The sequence below is a fragment of the Solea senegalensis genome, linkage group LG1 (genome assembly GCF_019176455.1).
Source record: "Solea senegalensis isolate Sse05_10M linkage group LG1, IFAPA_SoseM_1, whole genome shotgun sequence".
In the NCBI taxonomy this organism is placed as follows: domain Eukaryota; kingdom Metazoa; phylum Chordata; class Actinopteri; order Pleuronectiformes; family Soleidae; genus Solea; species Solea senegalensis.
The window spans coordinates 16623307-16647505 of record NC_058021.1 but is presented as its reverse complement, the minus strand read 5'-3'; the positions used below and the strand labels follow the sequence as shown (position 1 = coordinate 16647505).

Below are 24199 nucleotides of genomic sequence, written 5' to 3'. Positions count from 1 at the left end.
CCCAATATATTCAACATGCTCGCATATTGAATCACAGTCTTGAAGTAGATGTTGTCTTTTGTCTTGGAGTAAATAATGAAATCAAACAAAACAATCTGCAATCACGCTCAGATTTTCACTTGAATGAAAAGCTCTGCTCGGCAGTATGTAACTAAAGACCTTCCCTACTGGGCGACTGTGATTGCTCCTGGATTTTAAATACAGTACAGGACCAGCTTTGAGTGGGTGGTGTGGTAACACACACCAAACACCCCGACACGACCCTCCCTGCTGAGCAGAACTGCTGAGCAAAAGCCTTTTCTGAGTGTTCAAGGAAAATAAACAGTGAAATTCAGAAAGAGCAGGGCGCGTGAAACCTACATGAATCTCATCACTCCGTGGCACGCTCAAGGTTTTATCAGTTGATGAACACCCGGGTGTCAGTGGTCACATCATTTTTCTGTTTATATTCCCAGCTGGTAATGAGAGGTCCATTCACTTTCCTTCCCATTCACCACACAAATTGTTTGACAAACCTGTCTCGGCTTTGATTGTCATAACCCTGCTTAGCCACCCAGGTCAGACTACATGAATGTCATACATATTTCATGCAGCATCACACTCTTACTGACAAAGCTTTTGCACCCCAATCTGTGTGTATGTGAATTGAAATCATGCCTCATATTTCATTAAACCCTCAGAAAAGCCTCCGCTCTGTGGTCAGATGGGCTGTATGTTTTATTCATGTCCTCTGAACATCTGCTTGTCCGGGTGTCAAAAATCATCAGGCTCCCACAGGACTCCTGCCTGACTGGTTGTAAATGAACTCTAAAGTGGGGGAGTGAAAACAACCTGTCAGAGCTCTTCACCACAGAGGAATCTTTCAATATGGCAGAGGAGGTGAGCTAATCGACGCGGATCGCGCGCCAGAGAGGAGTGATGAAAGTCAACTTCAGATAGACGCACGTTCAATTTGTGTTTTTTAACGGAAGTACAAAAAAAAAAAAAAGGAGTAAGAAAGAAAGCACACTGACATTGAAGAGCTTTCCTCAGACAATTTGTGTTTTCTTCCTGCAGCTTTTGGTGCATTTTGAAACCAATGCTCACTCTGTCTCCTGGTTGACAAGTCTCCCTGAGTCACCAGAGGCTTGTGCCAACTGGAGGAAAAGAGCCTGACCACTAACAAGTGTTCACTGACTCATAGCGCCACAGTATGTCCCACTGTGCATGTGTGCTTTTATATGCTATTCTATGATATACTGCTCCTATTTCTCACTTTGCACCCATCCCACAGAAAACATGTTCTTTTAGGAATGATAATGAATTTCAGCTCACGCCAAAGTGATACACAAATAAAGTAAAACAAAACCAGGAAGTACAAAGTGGCATCTAATAAAGGAGTAATTATGAAATTCTACTGTATTTCATGTCTTTCTATGTCGCAGATTGCAGTATTAGACTGCACTTTAAAATCAGTGAAGCCCCATTTCTCCTCTATATTTGTGATTAAAACGCAAATAGATGAATCATTGGATGCTATTTATTGATGAATTATCACAACAGCTGAGATTGTACCACCTTGTTTGAGCTTATAGGTTTGTGTGACCCTAACCCTATTTAAATACTAGTTACTATACATTTATAGCATGCAATTGTGTAGAAGACTAAGTGTAACTAAGCTGTTTTTAGCCACAGTGTTGATAAATGTATTTGTATTTATTCAGGCCATTCAAAGCCCTTACAACAGGTCATCCATAAAGCACTTCTATGCATCAAACCCTTCTCTACCACTCACTTATTCACTCACCACTCATGCATTTACAAAATGGGTGATTCAGGGTTCAGAGTCTGGTTCAGGGACTTCTAATTAGTTTGGTCAACTATTATTTATCTGATCTGAAACATGATAAATGCTGTTTATTAAAAAAATAAATAAATGAATAAAACATCATGGTTAAACCTCATATAAAATATTGATTTCAGTTGGAACTCAAAACCTCAAGAGGGACCATTCTGTGCCTTCGCACAAAGTGATTGGATTTTCAGTGTCATATTCTTACTCATTTGTTGCTGAAACTCCTGATTAGTGCACTGAGGTCTGTGACGTCATCCCTTATCCATTTATAGCCACTGCACCAACACAAAAAATCGAGATTCTTTGAACAACGTTGAGTATAGAAAATGATGTGTTCATTTAGGACCACAAAAGAGGCTGATACAGTTTGTTTTGAAGTACTTTCTGGACTGGTCACGGCAAGGTTAAATTAGCATTTCCTCTAGCATAGTACCTGGTACCAGGTACTATTTCTAGTACCTGCAGGTTCCAAACGCGTGCTTAAGTAGGTACTATGCCATGATTGGTCACACTGAGTCCCGTCACAGGAAGAGACGGCCCACACACAAATCAAGCCGAACAGTGCCGAACTGTAAATCACTTAAAACTACTTAACAATCCTAAAAGCGTGGGTTAATCTCCAACAACTACCAGGGAAATCTCTGTATTTAACAGAGGAGTCTGGTGTATTTAGGGACAGCACTGACGATCGCGGGCGTTACCTTTAAAACTGTATTGTGTAACTTTTAAAATATAAACAAATGTTTCATTCAAACCATTGTCAAAGCTCAGCATTTCTGCCCTGCACACAGGAAGTGCTTTGTTTCATGTCAAGACAAATCGGGGGCAAGGGCAACATTCTGACGGCTGCAAACCGGTTAGAGCATGACTGAAAACCCAAAGTAGCAACAGTGAAAAGTTTCAGCAGTGAATTCTATATTGCTCAAGAAACTTCGACTCCACTTTTTTTGCTTTTCCATTAGTGATGGGACCTGGTATTTTAGTACCTGCTCTGGTGAGGTTCCAAGTGAGCTGAGCCGATACTAAAATGTGGCGTCGACAGACTGCCGGTCACCGATTGGTCAGAGAGTGTCGTCACCGGAAGAGTCATGAGCTCGACGTCCGACACAGGAATCAAGCTGAACAATGCTGAACTGTAGATCAGTTCAAAATGTTTAAAACTCCTGAAAACATGTGTTAATCTCCAACATTCAGCAAGGAAATGTCTAAAATCTCAACATTTAACAAAGGAGTCTGGTGTATTGCCAAAATACCAAAAGTGGCGATCGCGAGCCGAATCCCAAACCGTTCAGTTCAGTGTCTGTGACAGAGGAGTCTGTGCTCTGGTCATGCAGGAAGTACTGAACAAATCTTTTTAATGAACTGATTCTAATGATTCAGTTAATCGAAAACAACTGCTTCACAAGTCACTAGTTTTTGTATCTTGCATATTAAACGACGTCGTGACTCCACCCACGTTGAAGAACTATAATACTATATATAATACTATAATCATGGAAAACCGTGTCGAGCCGCGATGTGCCGAGTCGTGCTGTGTAGTGGAAAAGCGCCATTAGTAGTTTGCTTCTTGTCCCCGTCTGCCCTTCCCTGCGCTGCTGATGTATACACACAAATGCTCCCCCAGTCAGATCTGATAGTATTGCTCGACAGATGAAGAAATCAGCAAACACATAATGTTACATAATGTTACCAGAAGTTACACACTGCAGCTTTAATTTTAACATGTCTATTCACATTTTGTGTTTACAAAATAAATGGGAAACATTTCTGTTTGAATTAAATATTTCTATGTTTTGGCCAAATTATCATTAAATTTTTTGCTGCAATATTTGCTATTTTTTTTCTTTTTTAACTGTTCACTTTTTGTGATAACAAACATTGTTGTAGTTGAGCTTTCACTGCATCTCATTGAGGCTGCAATCAGCTTCATCCTGCCCCACACCATCACTTTATCCGTGTCTTTAACTTCCTGTTCATCTATCTCTCCACCTGGTCGAGTGGTGCCATCGACAGAGTGACAGCCTCTGCATTCATGAGCATATCATCATCTGCCCTCCTCGCGAACAATTAGCCTTTCATCACTCAAACCCCAGCAAAGCCACCGTGTTCAAGTTTTTATCCAAACAAGACATTGGTTTTAAACCTTAAAAAATCAATATTTGAATCGTTCTATAAATAAGAATTCAGATAAATAAGCTATCACTTTGATTATTGCAACCATTGTTTATAACTTACAGCTGCAAAAGGTGAATACCCTGTGGTAATTAAATGATCTAATCCTATTTTCCCTCTAAATGCCTCAGTATTCAGTCATTTCATTTCCGTATGAAGTCATCCTTCACTGCCAGCTCCTAGTGACTCCCCCCTTCCTTTCAATGGCTCTATAGATTTTCTCCAAATGATAAATTGGACACGGGGAGCCACCGAGGTGTGACCAGGTGCCAAAAGAGTATAGCTTTTTCTCTTAATAGGCTTAATTATGCTCAGGACTTTTAGATCTGTTTGGATAACTGCTAATAACCTTTAGTGGTGGAAACAATGTTAGGGAAAGAAATACAGAGCTTTAAAAAAATGCGGGTGAAATGATTTGAAGACAATCACTGGCTTCACCAACAAAAGCATGAAATCCGATTTGTTTGGAAGCTTCCAAGTTGCATCGATGCGCGTATGTTGTTCACTTTCTCTCTGTTGATTAAAGAAATGCACGGTTTCTAACCCATCCATCACCTCCACCCCTCCCTCACTCCACAAACACTGAAACGGGCAACGCTTAATTTCTAGCCCATTCTCTCCTGTGGCACCGCAGTGAGCAGAAACTTGTGCAGCTGACTTTGTGGCTGCACAATCCCACAGCGCTGATTCCTTACTGATTTTAACTCTCGCAAAGTCTTTTGTTGTTCTATTTCCTACGGCGAGAGAGCGGAGATGAAGTAATTGGGCGAATATTGCAGCGCGTAAAATTGTGGATGGTTACTTTTGCGCACAAACGTTTACAGGAGTATTCGGTCTCCAAAGGTTGCAGCATAAACTCAGAGCAGGGCGACTTCTTCTCTTTGACAAAATATTGCCCAGAAGCAGGCTGGAAGACCACCGCCTCCGGAGAACACCACGAATCCGCAGAGCGCAGATGATCGCAACTGGTGTTTGTGGCGTCGCGCTGGTGCTGGTGCTGGTGGTTCTGATCCCCGTCGTGGTGAACTCCGCCGGGAATCCTGCGCGCTACGAGATGCTCGGGTCCTGTCAAATGGTGTGCGACTCCCACGGGACCGCAGCCACAGCCACGGCCAAAGCAACCAACCCAATCAAAGACAACCGCCTGGTTCAGTCGCTGCCGACTTTCATCCAAGGTCCTCAAGGAGAGCCCGGGCGCGCAGGGAGGATGGGACCGAGGGGTCCGGTTGGCGAGCCCGGGCCACCTGGACCTACTGGTCCGCCGGGAGAGAGAGGGGCCCCGGGCCCCCCCGGTCCACCCGGAGCACCCGGAGCGAATGGCCCCACCGGTGCCATCAGTGCTGCGACTTACAACACAATTCCAAAGATTGCGTTTTATGCAGGACTGAAAAAGCAGCACGAGGGATATGAAGTGCTGAAATTTGACGACGTCGTCACAAATCTAGGCAACCACTACGACCCCTCGACTGGGAAATTCACCTGCTCAATACCGGGGATTTACTTTTTTGTTTACCATGTGCTGATGCGAGGAGGAGACGGAACCAGCATGTGGGCTGACCTCTGTAAAAACAACCAGGTAGCACGTTTCATATAGAAGTGGTGTGAAAATAGTTAATGAAAACTGTGAAAAAAAATGAAAATAGTGGGAGTTTACACATGTTTTACAACACATTTAGAATCCCCACATATTTACGCACAACTTTTACGCACGTGGTTTTCATAGACGGACACACAAGTAGTGCATTTTCCATGTAGTGTCAAGTCAAAAGAGTTGTGTGATGATTAGTCCAAGGCTGAAATGAAGTGGACGCGCCTGTTCTGGTTTCACACTTTAAATGTGACATTTGTTTTCCTGCAGGTGAGAGCCAGTGCCATTGCCCAAGACGCCGATCAGAACTACGACTACGCCAGCAACAGTGTTGTTCTACACCTCGAGCCCGGGGACGAGATTTACATCAAACTGGATGGCGGGAAGGCGCACGGGGGCAACAACAACAAGTACAGCACTTTCTCCGGCTTCATGTTGTACGCTGATTGAAACATGGAAACGGTCTGCCACGGGAGGGGGAGGCGCTCTGCAAAATAGCTTGCTTCATTTCTCAGTCTCGATTCAATGTCAGTTGGATTATCAGAGACAGAGCTCACCATTTCCATATTACAAAAGACTGGTGGATGATGTGGAGGGAGGCATGCGGAGGGGGGAAAAAAAAGGGTGGGACGGACTGTACCTGCTCTGTGTAATTACATGACAGGAAAAACAAGTCTTAATGTATACATTGTTTAATTGTATCCTTGTCAGATTGATTCGTGCACCTGGAATGATCTCGTAGCTTTACAAATTAGGTTTGCTGCCATGTCAGGCATATACTTGCCACGCTAACACATACTGAGTGACTGTAGATTAAAAGTTGAATGTATTGACTCTAAGCATTGAAATATAGATGCTAAAACAATGCTCACATAATCACCACTGTTCACGGTGTTGTTAGTCTACATGTGTGCTTTATTTTTCAAAAAAAAAAAAATGAGGGAAAAATGTTCAAAGTTGTAGTGATGCATGATTATAAAAAGTAACACTTGAACTCTGTGCAGCTTAAAACATACTTGAACTCTGTAAGGGGCCACAATGACGTCCATACTGTCACAACATGATCGCCATAACTCATCTTTCTTGTCAGTCTCTATGTGACAGCTGGTTGGGACAACAGGGCTGGTCTGGTACTTAGTCACCATCACGAAAGTGGACGGTCACACATAGAGAGAAATGTTTCCTCGAGCTCAACGACATCCATCGATCTGCCTGCTGATTGTTACGCTCCTCCAGATAAGCCTGTCAGCCACAATGTTAAATATATCGTAAAATAAAATCCTCCGCCTCGCGCTGTAATCCCCCCACGGAAGATTCATCAAAGTTACACAGTTTTTCACTGCGCACAGTCAGCTGTGGAATTCACGTCATTGATCATGTGGTAAAGTCACCCTGTGAGGCCACCTGTTTCCAGGTGCGAGGAGAACATGTCCTTCATCTGGGCCCGCCAGACAGTCAACCTCCCATAGACACCCCGTCACCCACTGAGGGGCGACAGGACAACTCATCTAACACAGCCATATTGTGTCGAGAGCAGAGATGAGCAGCATACTGATTACCGCCAGGCTCATTATTTACCTTCCTTAAAGTGTGTTTGCAGAAATGTCACTTACGAACAAACACAAAGCAAGCAGCATTGATAGATAGCGACACATCCATTAGACCCATATATACACACAAGCATGTCATAAACAACACACATTCAGAGGGAATTCAATATTTGTATATTTGCATTCATATTTATGCAGACAAAACATAATTCTTGTGGTTATTATTGGGACCGAAACGACATTGCAAATCGGCGGCGCTGTGATCCCTGCGAGCTTCTTTTACATCATTGGCTCGGAAAGTTAATAATCGCTGTATAAAATGAAGTCGTACTTTACAGGGATCGCCATGTAAAGCATCGAATCAACAGTCTGCAGTCGTCTTCTACTGAAAAGACAAAGTTAGAAAACATCGTTGCTCTATACAAAATACAAAATTAAGGACACATGTACGTGGAAGCACTGGAGTGCTGTTGATTTAATGGTTCAAAGTCACATTTGGCAATCACTTTGGACTGTTATTATTGCAAAGAGCTTGAGATATTCATTGTAGAGTGTTCAGTTATCATCTGAAGATAAAAGAATAGCTTCATCAAAGCTTCTGTCACTGGCCACTTTTTACTTAGAGTTAAGTGTTTTAAGCCGCTTTTGTCTGTTTGTCTGTTTTGTGAGCAGCACAACCCAAAAAGCAAAGGATGGATTTGAATGCAAATTTCAGAAGAAATTATTTGATTAAGTCAGTGATCTGTTATGGAGCAAGGTAATTAGTTGCTAGATCAGGAGGGGTGCTGACACTGTAAGACACTCAGCGAAGGTTACGGCCTCCTCTAGTTTGCCTTATTTGAAGGTCAGCCAGTGTTTGGGGTTGTCGATGAGAATCTTATCCACCTGCTGCTGAGAGATGCCCCTCGTCAACATCTTTGGCACAATGTTCTTCAGGATGTGCGAGTATCCGTGGCCGCCGTACTTGGTCAGGCGGTCTTTGGTGTGGATGTCGTGTGCGACAAGGATCTTGTCCTCGTAGCCCTCGTCCACCAGGAACGCCAACCTGAGCGCAGAGCAAAGAAACAAAGGGCCGTGAACACAAGAAATCTAATCATGTTTTAAGCCCAAAAACACACTGTAATTGTCAATCAACCTTCGCGCTTTGTTGAACTTGTCTTGTGTGTGTGTGTGTGTGTGTGTGGACAACCATCTGCTCAGAATGTGAATAACGCAGGCAACAAAACTCATTTTTTATCCGTCCTGTTGACACACACTCCTGCCTGCACTGAGGTGAGAGATTAGTGTCTCACAGCTTACATGAAAAAAAAAAATATTGTAGGACACACTCTTCTATCAGCAGGGAAGGAGACAGCATTTGTAATATATAAAAATATAAAAAATGAAAGAATATATCAAAAGAAAAACATGAGTTTGAACACATTTATGTGTGGATTGTAAATAGATTGTCTATGGCTGAGGCTGGTTTTTAGAAATGAGGACAACTAACTGCTTATAACTGTTGAATGAAAACAAATAATACAGCAAACAATGATAGTCTGTTTCTCCAATCTACATTTTATGTGTTCACTGCAGGACAACTATATTATATAAAAACTAAATATTAAATACATGAAACGCGTCATAAAAACTGAAAAAATAAACTTGGGGGTGAAGGACATTACGTTTTTGTGATTTCTGAGAACACAAATGCGTTGAAAAAGCAGATTATTTAAAAAAGAAAAGAAAAAAAAGGACAAATATCAGATTAATCGTCTTTGTACACACACACACACGTACTCTACACATATACTGTATCTAGTTCATATAGTCGTATGAGACAAGTGTGACTCACGCCTTGACTCTCTGGCTGTCACTGGGCATGTCCACGTCCAGGTTGAAACAGTAGTTCAGCGTTTCGATTCCGAACAGATCGTACTCCAGATAACTGCCCAGATTGGCAAACTCCAGCAGTTCACCCTCATCGAATATGGTCCTGTAAGAAAACACGAGATGGAGGATAAAATCAAAGGTACTACGTGTTTCTTTGAACATCATATTGTGCATTTATATACAGACTGTAAAAACACGGCTTATTGTTTTCTCTTTTCACTCATTTCAACCCAATCACAGAGAGTTCTCAGTACGATCAGTTTCCTACACAGATTCTTAAAGTACGCTGTTTCCTCAGAACCTCAGAAATGTCAATAAACAAGTCAGGAAAACGTGTAATTTAGCTGATAATGCACTGGATTCTCCCCCAAAATACTTTTTTAAATCTGATTTTCACCGTTCATTTTACAGACTAAAAAGGAAGAGGAGACGTTGAAATGTATGGATAAGCAATTCCAACATATTTAAAATGATTTATAATAAGTTTATATTTAAAAAAAAAAAAAAGAAGCTGTCAGTTACATAATTCAGTTGTTTTCTTTTTTCCACTTTACTGACGCCCTGTCCTCAGGGACTTTGTACCTGTCCAGGTGGGACATGACAGTTTTGCCGATGTCACCTCCGACCTCCTGGAGAATCCGGAGGACTTCAGCTGGAGCGGCAGGATTTCTGCCGGGATGAATAATAACAGGACAGCCGAGCTGAGCCTGAGCATGTGCTGTGGCTCTCAGCACCTTCCTTTCGCTCTCTGTGATTGGCCAGCTGGTGCCAATCTCTCCGATCACACCGCAGCGAACGTCTGTCCCATCTGCCCCGTGAAGCACCTCTCCGACGATGATGTCTGTGAGCTGGAGTGCAGGGAATCAGGGGTCAGTTAAGGTTCTTTTGACCATATTTATTCATGGGTTTCTATAGTTGCCAAAGTGTGTCTTTACAATACAGGTAGACGTGAAGCCGCCTTTGGAAAACTCTTTTTTATGTTCATCTCAACAGGTAACTTGTCATTTCTAATAAGAAATCAGATTAAACATGTGAACTAGAGCTTAGATATGGACAAAACAATCGGACAAAAATCCAGAAATGATTGTCAGGCTCGGGTCACGTGACATGGTCACTTTAAGTTATTTAGAGTAAAATAAGAGTGAATATAAATGGTGTGAACATGTATTAATTGGCGTATAGCCTGATATGTAGAAACTGAGAAGTGACTGAGCTCGTGTTTCTCTTTAGAGCCTGGGGTTTACTATTTACAGCCGTTCATTGAATGCAACACACCGGCTACCGACACCATCCAGGGCGGATCCATGTTACCTTTTAACAAAATACGCCCCATGATTGGATTGTATAAATAGTTATCTTAATTAATGGTCATTTATGGTGAGTCTGGAATTGTATTCCACACATAAGTGCTGATGACAACCTATAAGGTACCCCACCTTTTCTACACTCATCTTCTTCGTGGCCTCAGTGTGGGTGCAGTCCACATAGAATCCAGCTCCCGCAACGATGTGGACCCCGGTGTCCTTGGCCAGCTGCCGGAGTGCGGGCAGGTCCCGGTCGATGCCCGTGGTGGTGTTCTCCACGATCGTGCTCCCTCCGGCCTTCCTGTAGGCCAGCAGCTCGTCCCGGACGGCGCTGGTCTCCTGATTCAGGAGCAGGTTCTCGTGGCAGCTGTAGGGGTTCTGCCTCAGCCAGTGCATGTGCTGCATTTGGAAAGGGTTCTGCGCCACGGCCGCATCACCTGGAGGAGGAGCGAAGTAGCAGCACTCGAAGGTCATGGTCAGGTGCTCGTGGGTCATTGTGCGGCCCAGCTGGTTGGGATCGACCAGGCCCAGGACGGTCTGGACCTTCCCCGTCAACGCGGACATGATGCTCTGGTCGGGGTTTTCAGGATCTAGGAGTTTCTGTTTTCACAAAAAAAAGACAAAACATACAAGATACTTCTATTATGATTCATTCTCTCTCACATTCATACCTATGATCAATGGTCAAGAGAAGAAAAGTGTGGAAAAACTCTTAAAATTATAACACAATATTCCATCATGACATCACAATAAAGCTGATATTTCACAGAATTTCAAAGTAAAAGGGCTTGTTTTGTTATGATGCTAAATAAACCTCTTTATGTCAAAAACAGAGAAATAAATCAACAACTAAGTAAATATTCTATGGACAACTGTAATTAAGACACCAAACAAGTGGGATCTGGATCACAGTGTAATATAACTTAATATTTTGAGTTTTGATGGTGACTGAAGGCTTGAAAAGGAAAAGTTGAGGTGAAGAATATTCAGCCATGAAATGCAACTTCCCCAGTAAATGTTATGCTTCTGTTAACAGACAGGGTGTGAGGACTGAAATGTTTTATATTCATATGTTTATATTGAATAAGAAAAGAAACAAAACACTCTGATCACTCATTAACCAGAGATACTGACCTTTGATCTACAACTTCTAATCCTTGTCAATGTCTAACTACAGACTGCTGTAAGTCAATACATTCACTCTTCCTTTGTAGTCCACTTATTTACTCTTTTTTTGGCAAAACACAAGTCACTACTGCAGACTTGGAGTGAAATAACAAGATCAAATACAAACATAGAGCACACAATTCCTGGTGAAATGTAAACTGACCTTGTTTCTGTTTATAGGTTCCTTCCTGCAGCAGCAGCAGCGGCAGCAACAGTCTGTCAGCGAATTACTCCACTGATCTCAGATTTGCCTTCTTCTTCTTCTTCTTCTTCTTCTCCTCCTCCTCGTTGCCCTGCAGGCCTCATGCCCTGTGGCGCCTCACTAGCTCCCACAGGAGGACATGCGGTGTCACTTCAGGCTGAATGCTGTGAATGTTGAATGCTTCAGGCTGAACACTGCAATAAACAAAATAAAAAAATGGTATAGAAGAGATTAGTTCATTTGCAAGTTGATTACTTTATATTTTATACTTTATTCTGGCATTTAATTCCATCCCAAAGAGTGGGATTATTGGCAGTAATCTTCGCAAAATAACAGCCATTACTGAGAATTTACAGCCAGTACAGAAAACTGCTGAATATCATGCGGACTCAAGAACACAAAACCTGGAAGTTGATTCTAACCCATCAAAAGTAAATCTACATTTTTATTTTGTAAAAAATTGTATTTTTTATTTATTTTATTTGTGTTCTTTGTAGAGCTGCGCTGTATTATCTTATTTGATTTGAGAAGAAGATTTACGTCATCTTGTATTTCACCATTGTTCCACCACCACACTGTCTTACCTCAATAACAGCTACTGTATAAGACTATGTCTGACTAATATTGCTCCCCATAGAAGTTCAAGGTTGTGATAATTGTATCTTATTGGGGACACAGACGCACACACAAAAAGGTGCCTTCCTTAGACGCGTTTACCATTGTTTGTGTTTCAGAGATACTAAAGTCTTTTTTTGTTGTGGTGCTGGGAATTATATGGAGAAAACCTAAACAACAATCGTTTTCTACCGGTGGAATAGAGATGGTACAGATTCATAATAAACCCCTCGCTCTATAACATATCAATAGCCCTCTATCCTATTTATATATCATAGCTCTGTTTATCTGAGACCAGGGAGACTATATGGTGTTCATCCATCTGCAGATTCCACTCTTTCACAGTGAGTAAACCGACCCTCCATCTGCAGCGTATATAGACCAATTTATCAATGACCATTTGTACAATAAGTATAGAATAACCCTGCTGCCACCATCATCTTTCTCCAGTTTTTAAAAATGTGACCACCAGCATGTGGGAGGAGCTAGTGTTTCATGTAACGCTGCATCACCTCATCTGTTGTGGATGTGTGAATAGTTATTCGTGTATTTTCCCTCACCGAGGTTTGTGGCGCCTTATATTTATTTTCACACTCTCACTTCCTGTGCTCATCCCCCACTTCCTGTACTATGGCATTCTCTTCTTTCTTTATTTTTTAATTTTTTTTTACAAAACTACAGTCAGCCAATGAAGTGCTGCCCATATTTTTCCAACAGGCGTCTTTGTAAATGGAAACATTTCTGACCTTTTGAGTTAAAAGTAACAGCGTGAGTGCATGCATGGGACCAAATAATAAACAATAGTGACAGTTAGAGCTGCAACTAGCGATTATTTTCTCGAAGAATCGAGTAATCGTTCAATCCATAAAATGTCAGAAAACGTTAAAAAAATGCTGATCGGTGTTTGTTAAACCCGGAAATGATGATGTTCTCAATGTTCTTGTTTGTGTCCACAAATTCATTCATCACGACTCATTTAGTAATCGATTAATAATCGATTCATCAAGTAATTGTTTCGGCTCTAGTGACATTGAATTCCACCCTGGAAAGCTGATGTGTTACCACCTAACACCAGGGTTTAAAAATTAAAATAATTAACTTTTGTTTGCACCAGTATTGTCTTATTGTGAGGCGACTTGGCTGACCGCTGCACCTGCGTTCACAGAGATGAACGGCCAATGTGACGTACACGCCGCCTTCAAAACCAGAAATAAATAGTGTTTAAAAACCGATTGAATGAACACCAAAATATGACTCAAAAAAGCAAGAGAATACACGCTATCACTTCGTAACCTTCACTGACATTTTAATGCTTCGTTCTCTGTTGATTATAGTTTCTTAATTTAGCTCCCGTGTTTCACTGCTTTATCACATGCTTTGTGCAGCTTAGCTCAGAGAGTATAGGAAACTGCCCGTTGTGTAAGTGTTCATGGAGTCTCCTTCTCCTGTTTTTGCTGGTTAACTAGAGCATAATATGTAACAACTCCTGTTATAATGCCAAACCTGCTGGTATGTGACTGTTCACACATTTACAGACCCACGTCTGCCCATACAATCTCCCATACAATTTAAATTTTGCTGCCCCGTAGAGGACTGAGAGAACTGCAGACACCAGTAATGACTTTTATTCCTTTTTATTTTATTTTAGAATCCAGAAATGCCTGACATTAATTGGCAAACCGGGATTAGAGAAGGTTACAATGATTTGACCCACCAACATTCTAGCCAAGAATTTATTTTCACCCTGTGCTGCACAGCGGCTCTCACAAAGCTGCACCGCCTCCTCCACTGCATGCTTTGTCATTTTGATCCTGTCCTGCACTTTCATACCCTGACACCACAAAGTCTCAAATTGGCTTCAGCCAAATTTGGAGACTGCACAATACGACCCATTGCAAGATATGAAATACGACCACGCCAATAATCGCTCTCGTCTAATCCCATCACTGTGTCGTCTGCCTTTCTTTAACACTCACGCTCTCGGACAATATATCCACAGCATCTACACACCACTAATAAAGCCTTGAGCTATCCCATGTCTCAGCATCACAGGGACACTTGTAGCAGTTCATTAAATATGTTAGGGTTAGGGGTTAAGTGTGTACGCTGTCGCTTCTGCTTCGACAAAGCATGAACCCCAGGGACGAATGTGACAGTGATTGAACCCTTCGTTCTGGAGGACAGTCCACACACACACACACACACATAAACAAACAAACACACACACAGCTATTGATTTGTGCTGAATTATAATAGAAGCGTATCGTGCGCTGATGTCAGTTTAAATTGTGCTTTAAAAAAAACCCAACAACTTATTCACTTGTTATTTTTCACATGTAGTAAATGAAGAGTTTTGAAATGATTCTGGCATTAAATCAAATTAATTTAGTGTAATTACCGATGTACTACACTATATTTATATACCACTTAATTAATTCCATGTGCTATGTGGGCTAAGGTTGACAGAAACACGGGGTGTGTGCGAATTAAAATGAGATAAATGTTTATTTTTGAGAATACTACGTTCAATTTTGGACAATAATAGAAAGGTATGCTCTATAGCGTTGAATATAGATGCCGAAATCTGCTTTATTGAGGCAACTATGGATAATGCATGTAAAAAGTGTTATTATCATTCTCATGTCTGATGTTTTAACATACATACAAATCATTTCTGGGATACTACTTTCTAAAAGGTCGCACATTATACAGTATATAGTTGTAAACCTATGGCTCCATCAGTGGTTAATAAAGCATTTAAAGACCCGATAAGTTACGTATCAAGACTTAGCGGGCAGTCAATTAACAAAGTCGTTCATGAAGGGTCATCATGACATTCATAATAAGCCCAGCAGTGAATGTAAGCAAATCATCCGCAGCCATAAATGTTGAAGTCACGGCTAGAGAGCTGTGACGGCAGTTCATCAAGTCTGTCATTGTAAATGTTAACAATCTGCTAATGAAAGGCTTTAGGTCAAGATGCTCCGCAGCACACGGGTCGACCCATTTACCCGATAAAGACAATGCGAGAGGAGGACGAACGCCGTCCATAACCTGCGGATGATTAAGTGAACCACTGCTGAATTATTTCATAGAAGACAATCAAGCAAGCGACAACTACAATGTATAACCCTTTATTAACCAGTGAGTAATGAGTCGTCTCAGTGAGTGATTCGTTCATTTTCATGCAGTACCTTCCTTCGCCACATGGCAGGCATTTGGACAGGCTATTGTGGTGTGTATTTGCTTTCCTAGGTTTTCATATGGTTTGAATTGCTTGTGGCATTTTGTTTATTATACTTTGTCAGCTGAAGCCAACCATGTTGCCTTCAGTGTTAAGTGTTTGAGAACCGCGGTCTTTTTTACAACGCCCACAGCAGGGCTACAGCGCCACCCGCTGTGAAAATGAACGAAATGACTCAAATAAAGATTTGTTCAATTTCCTGTCCGAGAGTAAAAGATCGCAGACGACACACTTTGTGCAAGCGCACTTTGCATTATCGCAATTACGAGGCGGTTTGAGCTATCGGACAAATTCCAACAGTTGAGAACTGCTGAGAAGTTATAATTATAGTTATTAGTTATAAAATTGGTTATAATTTTGCCTGCACTGTGGCAGGAAGCCTGCGAATCAGCGCCTTTGTCACCAGAGAGAAGAGAGTTGGAAAAACACCTGTACAGAGTTTCCATAGTTGGAATCCATAGTTTGGCCTGTTTTTGACCCAAACAAATGTTATTTTGTGAACAACTACGGTGTTGTTTTCTCAATAAAACACGTAGTACATTGTAAATTACTGCCATATATTGACAGTTGTTCTGGAAAAAACTTGACTTAGTCACAGGATCATCTTCAGGCCCTTTTATGGTTAAAATAACCAAAAAAAGTCATTTTGAGGCTTAGGGGTTAAAGTATTACACGTTGGTGGCTTCATTGTTAAACTTGCAATCAAGTTAATCAGTGATCTGATTAATTTAATTAGTATTCTTGAGTGTAAAAGTCACGTAACGGATAATGGAATCATAATCCCTGTCGTGATTTGTCACTTACAGTCTGGTTTTAGTCTTGTTTCGGTGAATGTGAGGGGAACATGTTTTGCGAGACAGCCTGTGTTTGCTGTGCTCGTCACCGAGCAGATGGTCCCCACCATCGCGGGGAAGCTGCCCTATGAGGAGTGACCACCGCTCTGACCATCTCTGCCCACTAATCCTTTCATAGAACCTCATCCACGTGTCGTCAAAGATGGCTGCACAGAACGGGCTGAGCCGAGACTCGCAGGAAACATCACGTTTTCGGTTTTCACGTCTCCGACCGGATGACTCTGACTCGTATTTATGAACTATAAGAAGGTCGAGGCCTCACACGGTGACAATATCTATTTGTGTGATTTTGAAAATTGTGGCTGGATTAACTAGTTGAAGGCCGTGGGATCAAACACAAGGTTTATTTACACAGGTTTATCTTTTTATTGATTTCTATCTCTCTCTCTCTTTCTTAAGATGATGTAAATACAGAATGTAAATAGAAACTTCTTTTGATTTATTATTCTTGTCTTTCATCTTATTTTATACTTTGCACTACATTTTCTGTTTTTACAATGTATTCTTTTTTTTGGTTCTATTTCTATTGTGTTGTATTTCTATTCTCTGTCCTTTAACTGCTGCGACGTGTGGATTTCCCGAGTGTGGGGTCAATAAAGTCTAATCTAATCTAATCTGATTGGGGAGGACACCTGATCAACAAAGGTTATATGACACATTTTGACTGCCAACTTAATTTTCTACAGTACAGCACAGCGCTACGTTTACCGTCCTTTAGGTCATTCAGTTTATTATTGTTTTGTTATTGTTTCTGCATGGAGTTTGCATGTTTTTGCCTGGGGTTTCTCAATGTTGACCGTGAGAGTGTGAAAAAGAAAATAGGACAACCTTTGTTGACCTCAAATTACACTTATTTCAATATTGCACAGTTCCCAAACTTGGCTCTCTTTTGTTTCCAGTGCTTTGATTTATTTGGACTTTTCATTATTCCACCTGATTTGGTTCGAGTTTTGTTTCTGTCTTGCACTTTTGTTGTTTTTCCTCCGTGTATAGTGTGTGGACGTCCTGTTTTACGTGGTATCCATGCTTGTGTCTTGTTGTTTCTGGCTGCCCTGATTACACTCACCTGTGTATAATTCACACCTGTTTCTCGTTTCCTCAGTTCACTTTATATTGGGCTCTTTCCTGTCGCTCTGTGCCACATTGTCTTCTTTGCACCTTCTGTTCTCACTGTGGTTTTTGGGTCTTGGGAAGTTGTTTCTTTTTGATTTCCTTTGGGTGGTGCAGCATTGCAACTATCAAATGTGCTGGTACATTAGAAAGAAAGATAAAACATAAAGTGATAATACTGATAATTGTGTAAGTAAAACACTATGAATTTATTGATGCACTGCTGATGAAAGCTGAGATGCTGTGATAGCAACAAACAACAAAGGACTTCAGGGACAAATTTGCCATCTCAATAATTATGCAAACACGATAGGGTCAATTTTGTGTTTGGAGTGATGTTACTCATGAGTGTCATCCCACTGCAGGGTTCCTCATTAGTGACAAGAGAGTGACACTCAACGCTGACACATTTAAGATGGCCGTGACCACAGGGAGATTAGGAAACACTGGCACCAAGACAGGGCGAAGAAGAACAGCCCAGACACTGAAGAGATTTTGAGTTGGGTGCGAGAGTTTGTGCCTCTGCTTTTCATTTATTTATTTATTTATTCATATCAAACCACATGCCCTGAAATCACTCAGAGAGGCCAGGAGCAGAGGCAGAGTGTTGTGATCTGGTGCCCTCTGCAGTCAGAGAGGAGAAGTTCTAGTCATGTCACACTGAGTTAAAGCATGAACATGAATGACAATCAAAATGTTCTGCTTGTTGTCCTTTTAGTCACATTTTCCTCTCTGATGAATTGAAAATCGATGGTTAAAGGTGGCGAAATAATGGATTAGGAGTAAACAGGGAAGATAAAAACAAATGGACCTTTTGTGTATTGTTCAAGCACGTGATTTGTGAGGACGCTCGGGGCTGTAAAATGTGATCAACATTATGCTTTAACTTGGGTTTAACTCGGTCAGAGAGGGTGTTATTCTTCTGTGAGGCACAGAGTACTGTACAATTCAATGGAAACAGTCTCAAACAAAGTGTCTGAGATGTGCACGGACAAAATAAACGAGTAAAAACAGGCTCCATTACCACTCATTCCAATTTACACCCAATTAAAAATGTAATACCAGTCTATAATGTTATACTGTATTATCATATTAGGGACACAAAGCTGCAGAAATGTTATTACATTAATGGCTTTTGTTAGATGAAGAACAGAAAAATAGATTTCACAGTTTTCACTTTTGATTTGCACAAACATAAAGAAGAGTTGACGTGACCTGGAAAATGCACCGCCATTCTAAATCTATACCTTAAGCCATAAATGTCTGTGTTCATCCAGGAAGCCATTCACAAGCTGTTGGGACCTGAGTTGGGTCTGATGTGTGATAAGGCAGCTCATCTCCTAAGTATTAGTGTCATTTTAGCTAAGTGCACATCATGTTATTCAGCCTTGGAGTAAAAGAAAAAAGAAAGAGAAAAATAACACACTTAACCCGTGATTTGTAAAAGAAAATCACTTTCTTTTTTTAATTAATCAACAATAGAAATAAAAGTGTTGGAACTAATAAAGCAGCAATGATAGCAGTAGTGGCATAAGGGTAGGAAAGATAAAAGAAAGATGACCAAAATGGTAAGGTGCCGAATCGTCTCATGAGTGAAGGACGCCGTACAAATCTCTTTTCCACGCTTCCACATGACAAACTCACGGCCTTGTTGTTCCTTGTTGCTCCTGCAAGAGTTCTATATAAACTTCACACGGCAGAAATATGCACACAGTCCACTGACAACAGTGTCTCGAGCTTCATCATGGCTGTGAGGACTTTGCTGGTTGCCTGTACTCTTTTTCTGGGCATGTGTTTGATCACGAGCAGCCGGCCGACTGAAACGACGCAAGCCTTCTGCAACATAGAGTGGTAAGAGTTCATCTGTTTTGTTTTGGAGGATTTGAAGCTGGATGGATGTTTTGTGTGTGGGGGGGACAGTCACTGATGGCTGTGAGGACAAATGATTTCCGGAACCTTTCATTCCTACAGTGCAGTGAGAAAAAGATAAGAAAGACATTCAGTGTGTGCTTTGTGTCGCTCTCTCTGTCTGTAGGTTGCTTGCACTGCCATGTGCTCAAGTCAACAAGGCCATAGTTACTGAAATCAAATCACTGAAGAATATATACAAGGTGAGAAAGAGTCATTGTTGTGACTACTGTCACGAAAACAATATTCATTTGTATATATGTTTCCCATGTTTCCCCCTTTTGTCTTTCCCTCTGCTCCAGCTCGGCACAGTGACCCCACTCCAAATCCAGGCCAACCACACTTCTGCACCCGGTCAAATGGAGCAGGTCAACTTCACCATGACCCCCGCAGCCATGGGTGAAGGCTGCCGCTTGCATGTAAGAACAGGCATTTCTGATGTTTTGTTATCATTCTGTCTTTGATCGTAAGCATCACGAACAAGCAAAGATTAAATCCTTGTTTTAAACGTGTTTTTTGGGCACAGGGATTTTCCATGTCTGCAGTCTGGTACAGCAGTTTCAGTAACAGCACCAATTACTGTAACCTACAGACCGTCGTGAACGGTAAGTTTTTTTACACTTACAATGATCCGTTAAGTCCAGTGTGGTAATGTAACCAAGTACAAATACTTTGTTACTGTGCTCCAGAGGTGGAAAGTAACGGATAACATTTACTCACGTTACTATAGTGAGAAAAGTTAAAACATTTGTGACCTTTGACCCATTTTGACTGATACATTATGTGTTTACATATTTTATTTTGTCAACACTTTATAAAGCACTTTTTTAATTTGTAAAGTTTTGCCTTTTATTTAAAAAAAAACACGACACAACAAAGAACCCAGAACTTGTTAAAAAAGTAACTTTTACTTGTACTAAATTCTCAGATTTTATACTTTATTTATATTTCTAGCAACTTTTACTCCACTACATTTCCTAAACAAATACTTGTAATACATGTACTTTTACTTCAATACATTGCCCATACTACATCTACTAGTACTACCAAATAAAAACACTTTTACTTCTAAAGTGCATTTTATATCAGAAAATTACTTTTGATGCTTAAGTACAGTAAACGCCATATACTTTAATACTTTTACTTTTGTAATATTGTAAAAGGTGAAGATACTTAAGTATCCATTTTAGGTACTTTATACAAGACTGGTTAAGTCATCACTGACTCGATGCTTTACGTGACAATATTCTTGCATAGAATTAAATCCTTAAAGACACGATCCACCACTGAAATGTGAGCATGAATCACCGTCTGCGTAATAATCCTTATCTCTCTGTTTACCGTCTGCACAGGAAGTGGACTCACCAAAACTCCAGGCTTCATGGAGTTCACTAACGAGTGGCGCTGCCTTGGATTAGAAGACGCTGCATGCCCATCAAAATGAAATCTGAAAAGTGTGTTTTGTAATAACCGAAAAATTCTGTCCCCTCACAGCACAAGTGGGACAAATCTGTTAAATAAATAAATAAAAGCTGTATTCACAACTAAATGTGGCGTGTCTTTGTTGGAGCAATTAATGTTGCCATGTTTGTGTTGTTTCTATTTTTTTAATGAATAGCTTAACATTTTTCCGAGATGGCTCATCCTCTGCTGCAGTTATGAGACACACACAATTCAGTCATCTTCTTCGTCTCACCTGCATCATGCTTCTCCACTCAGTGACACATTAACTTTTAAAGGAAGCAGAAAATGTTATTTTTTGACTACGATAAACCTTGGACTCGCCTAGATACCTACAAGACACTCTCTTTAAGTTAACACACTGTAATGTAGTAGTAAGAGCAGATGTAAATGTGTTTCATTGTTGATTATTTAGCATTTTATTATATAACAACTGTATTTTTTGAACAACTGATTATCTGCTTATACTGTAACCTCTAATCAGCACCCACAGGAACTTTTACAATTGCGTTATTGTGTGCTCAAAGCCATTATTGTGAGTACTTGAAAGGAGGCGTCTATGGGGCCTGTGAGGATCTGGGCTGTTTTGGCTTTTTTATTTACATTTTCATTGCAGTGCAATGAAAATGCAGAGCGGGGTACAAATGGCATTGTTATTTCACACTGTGTGACACTGCACAGTTGTATTAAACATAATCACAAGTTACAAATATTGCTCCAACCAACCGACCGACTGACCACATCTGTGCTCTTGCCTATGCCTAAACATATGGAATTGCATGATTTGTATTACAATTTCCATTAAAAAAAAAAGGAAGAAAATATACAGCAAGTCAAATCGATGGTGCTTTAGCAAAAATAAAAAGATGAATAAATAATATAAAACAAATAAGCACATTGAGTATAAATAGCTTCTGGTCACAAGCCAAGTTCTCTGCTTAACCCTTAGAACACAGAGCATTTTGGTTGTTTTTGTTTCCCCCATTGCTATGATTAAACGTACCAACTATATAAACACACCCGAGCAAAAAGTACTCAAAATGTTTAAAATCGGATTGAATTTGTGGAATTTGGAAATCCGTCACAGTTCAAAGATCACTTGGCTCGTTTTTGTGAACAAAAAGAAAAGAAAAACGGTCTAATTTTGTGACTTCTGCACAATTATTGCATTGATTTTTTTAAAACCTGAATATGTGACCTCTGTGGCTCTGCACTTACCCTACTCTCGTCCTATCTTCAAAACCGAACATACAGAGTAACCTGTCCTCTAGCTACTGGGGTCCCTCAGGGTTCTGTCTTGGGCCCTCTCCTCTTCTCTCTATACACCAACTCTCTTGGTTCTGTTATTCTCTCTCATGGTTTTTCCTCACAGTTACACCGATGACACCCAACTCATTCTCTCATCTCTCATCTCCGACACACATGTAGCAGAACGGATCTCCACTTGTCTGACCGACATCTCTCAGTGGATGTCTGACCATCACCTGAAACTCAATCTCGACAAGACCGAGTTTCTTTTTCTCCCAGGAAAGGGCTCTCCCACCACAGACCTAACCATCACCCTCGACAACTCTGTGGTAGCTCCTTCTCATACCGCAAGCAACCTGGGTGTGACACTTGATGACCATCTCTCCTTCACTGCCAACATTGCTGCAACAGCTCCATCTTGCAGATACATGTTGCACAACATCAGAAGGATACAACCTCTTCTAACCCAGAAGGCGGCACAGGTTCTGGTCCAGGCTCTTGCCTCCCCAGCTTGGACTACTGCAACTCCCTCCTGGCTGAAAAAAAACAACGTATACATCGCACTTATGACTAGCACTTCATAGTTTGGCTTACTTGAAGCTCTTACTTAACTTCTAGCTCTTATTTGTATCCAAATGTTTAAATGTACTTATTGTAAGTCGCTTTGGATAAAAGCGTCTGCTAAATGACATGTAATGTAATGTAATGTAATATTGTGTTATACTCTCCGTTGACTTCCATACCCTTGATCCAAGCTCCTACTTGAAGGCTCATCATCTGTCAACCGCTTCCAGCAATCAGACACTTTGCCTGTAATATCGACAAATTTGTAAAAGAAAAATGCCTGTAAAGTGATTATTCCTACAAAAGTGTGATGCGTGACACACAATCCACAAGACTCTTTAACACTGAAACAATTACCCATGCCTTGTTTTATTGTTGTCCTTCTTTGCGCCACATGTCTGCTCCACGAGACACAGTCTATTAAACAAAATGTACTGTACAGTAGCCTATATAACCACACATGAAACAATTCCAGTTTAGATGTGCACAACATCATGGTTCATTTATATTGGAATATTGTTGGACTTTCTGGTTTAAAATGAGAAGATATAAAATGTGATGTTCAGTTGATCATTTTAGTTGCTGCTCTAACCGTCTTAAATACAGGATTGCTGTGTTAAGATGAGGCTCAACCATCAGCTGACTCAAAGCACCTGACAATCTGATAACGAGCATACAATACCTGCTTTGAAGAGACAAGGTTCCATTTGCCCTGCAAATAGAGAAGAGTCCAGAACCAGAATCCTCGTGGCTACAATGTGTGAGAGAAAATTCTAATCTTTAGCCAACTTTAAGTTTAATTACTCACATATTCTTACAGCCACTTAGGATAAGACACAAACTAGGCACTTTTCAAGGTTCCTTCACTAGATACCAAGATGCCAGGCATCTGGACCTCATTCCCTATCTCAAGGCTTACTAACTATATGTACCAGACCTGGCACGCTGCCCGCCAGAATCTGCAATGACTTGTTTACAATAAACTCTTTTACTTGAACTCATCACTGACTCCAGAGGTTCCGTCATTGATCGTCCATGACACAATAAAGCTGGAGTTTAGAATATGCCGCGTGTCATTTTGCAAAATCCTTGTCATGACTTTAGTCACAGATTAGTCACATACAATTGATCAGATCAAGGCTTTTAGCAGTTGGAAATCATTGTTTACAGTGATGTAGGTAAGAGTAAGGGATTGAGTCTGAACTACATAGCAAGAATAAAGTATTTAAAGCTCATATATTTCTCTAAAATACTGTAACTGTAACGTATTATACTGTAAGTCAGAAAAAAATAGCCATTACATAAATGGAAACTCTTAATATTAAAACATATTTTACTAACATAATCCAAAGTGCTTCACTCAATTAAAAAAAGAGCCATGCATTTCTTTCACAATGCAGCCGCTCCTGCTTGGACAGCTGCTGCCAGTGCAATAATTGGCAGAAAATGAGTGTAATGATGAGCTTATACTTGGCAGCCAGTGCGGCAGAGGAAGGCAGCAAAATG

At 40.8% G+C, this 24199-nt stretch overlaps 2 protein-coding genes across 2 annotated transcripts; one reads left to right on the top strand and one right to left on the bottom strand.

Annotated features, from left to right (window-relative positions):
- Positions 1-4627: 4627 nt before the first annotated feature.
- On the top strand, positions 4628-6671 carry c1ql3b (complement component 1, q subcomponent-like 3b). Its single transcript, XM_044042441.1, has 2 exons — positions 4628-5582; positions 5865-6671. Exons 1-2 carry the CDS (start codon positions 4962-4964, stop codon positions 6042-6044), a joined length of 801 nt encoding a protein of 266 aa, XP_043898376.1. The 5' UTR covers positions 4628-4961; the 3' UTR covers positions 6045-6671.
- A 624-nt stretch (positions 6672-7295) lies between these two features.
- pter (phosphotriesterase related) lies at positions 7296-11755 on the bottom strand. Its single transcript, XM_044042427.1, has 5 exons — positions 11651-11755; positions 10453-10920; positions 9599-9864; positions 8979-9119; positions 7296-8189 (listed from the first exon to the last, which is right to left on the bottom strand). Exons 2-5 carry the CDS (start codon positions 10882-10884, stop codon positions 7979-7981), a joined length of 1050 nt encoding a protein of 349 aa, XP_043898362.1. The 5' UTR covers positions 10885-10920; positions 11651-11755; the 3' UTR covers positions 7296-7978.
- Between the last annotated feature and the right edge of the window lie 12444 nt (positions 11756-24199).

What these genes read in the sequence shown, in the direction of transcription:
- pter (XM_044042427.1), bottom strand. Translation starts at nt 10,884, where the DNA reads ATGTCCGCGTTGACGGGGAAGGTCCAGACCGTCCTGGGCCTGGTCGAT. An exon ending in AGAAGATGAGTGTAGAAAAG is followed by an intron (nt 9,865 to 10,452) that starts GTGGGGTACCTT and finishes CCTGCACTCCAG; the next exon opens with CTCACAGACATCATCGTCGG. An exon ending in GACAGCCAGAGAGTCAAGGC is followed by an intron (nt 8,190 to 8,978) that starts GTGAGTCACACT and finishes CTCTGCGCTCAG; the next exon opens with GTTGGCGTTCCTGGTGGACG.
- c1ql3b (XM_044042441.1), top strand. Translation starts at nt 4,962, where the DNA reads ATGATCGCAACTGGTGTTTGTGGCGTCGCGCTGGTGCTGGTGCTGGTG. An exon ending in ACCTCTGTAAAAACAACCAG is followed by an intron (nt 5,583 to 5,864) that starts GTAGCACGTTTC and finishes GTTTTCCTGCAG; the next exon opens with GTGAGAGCCAGTGCCATTGC.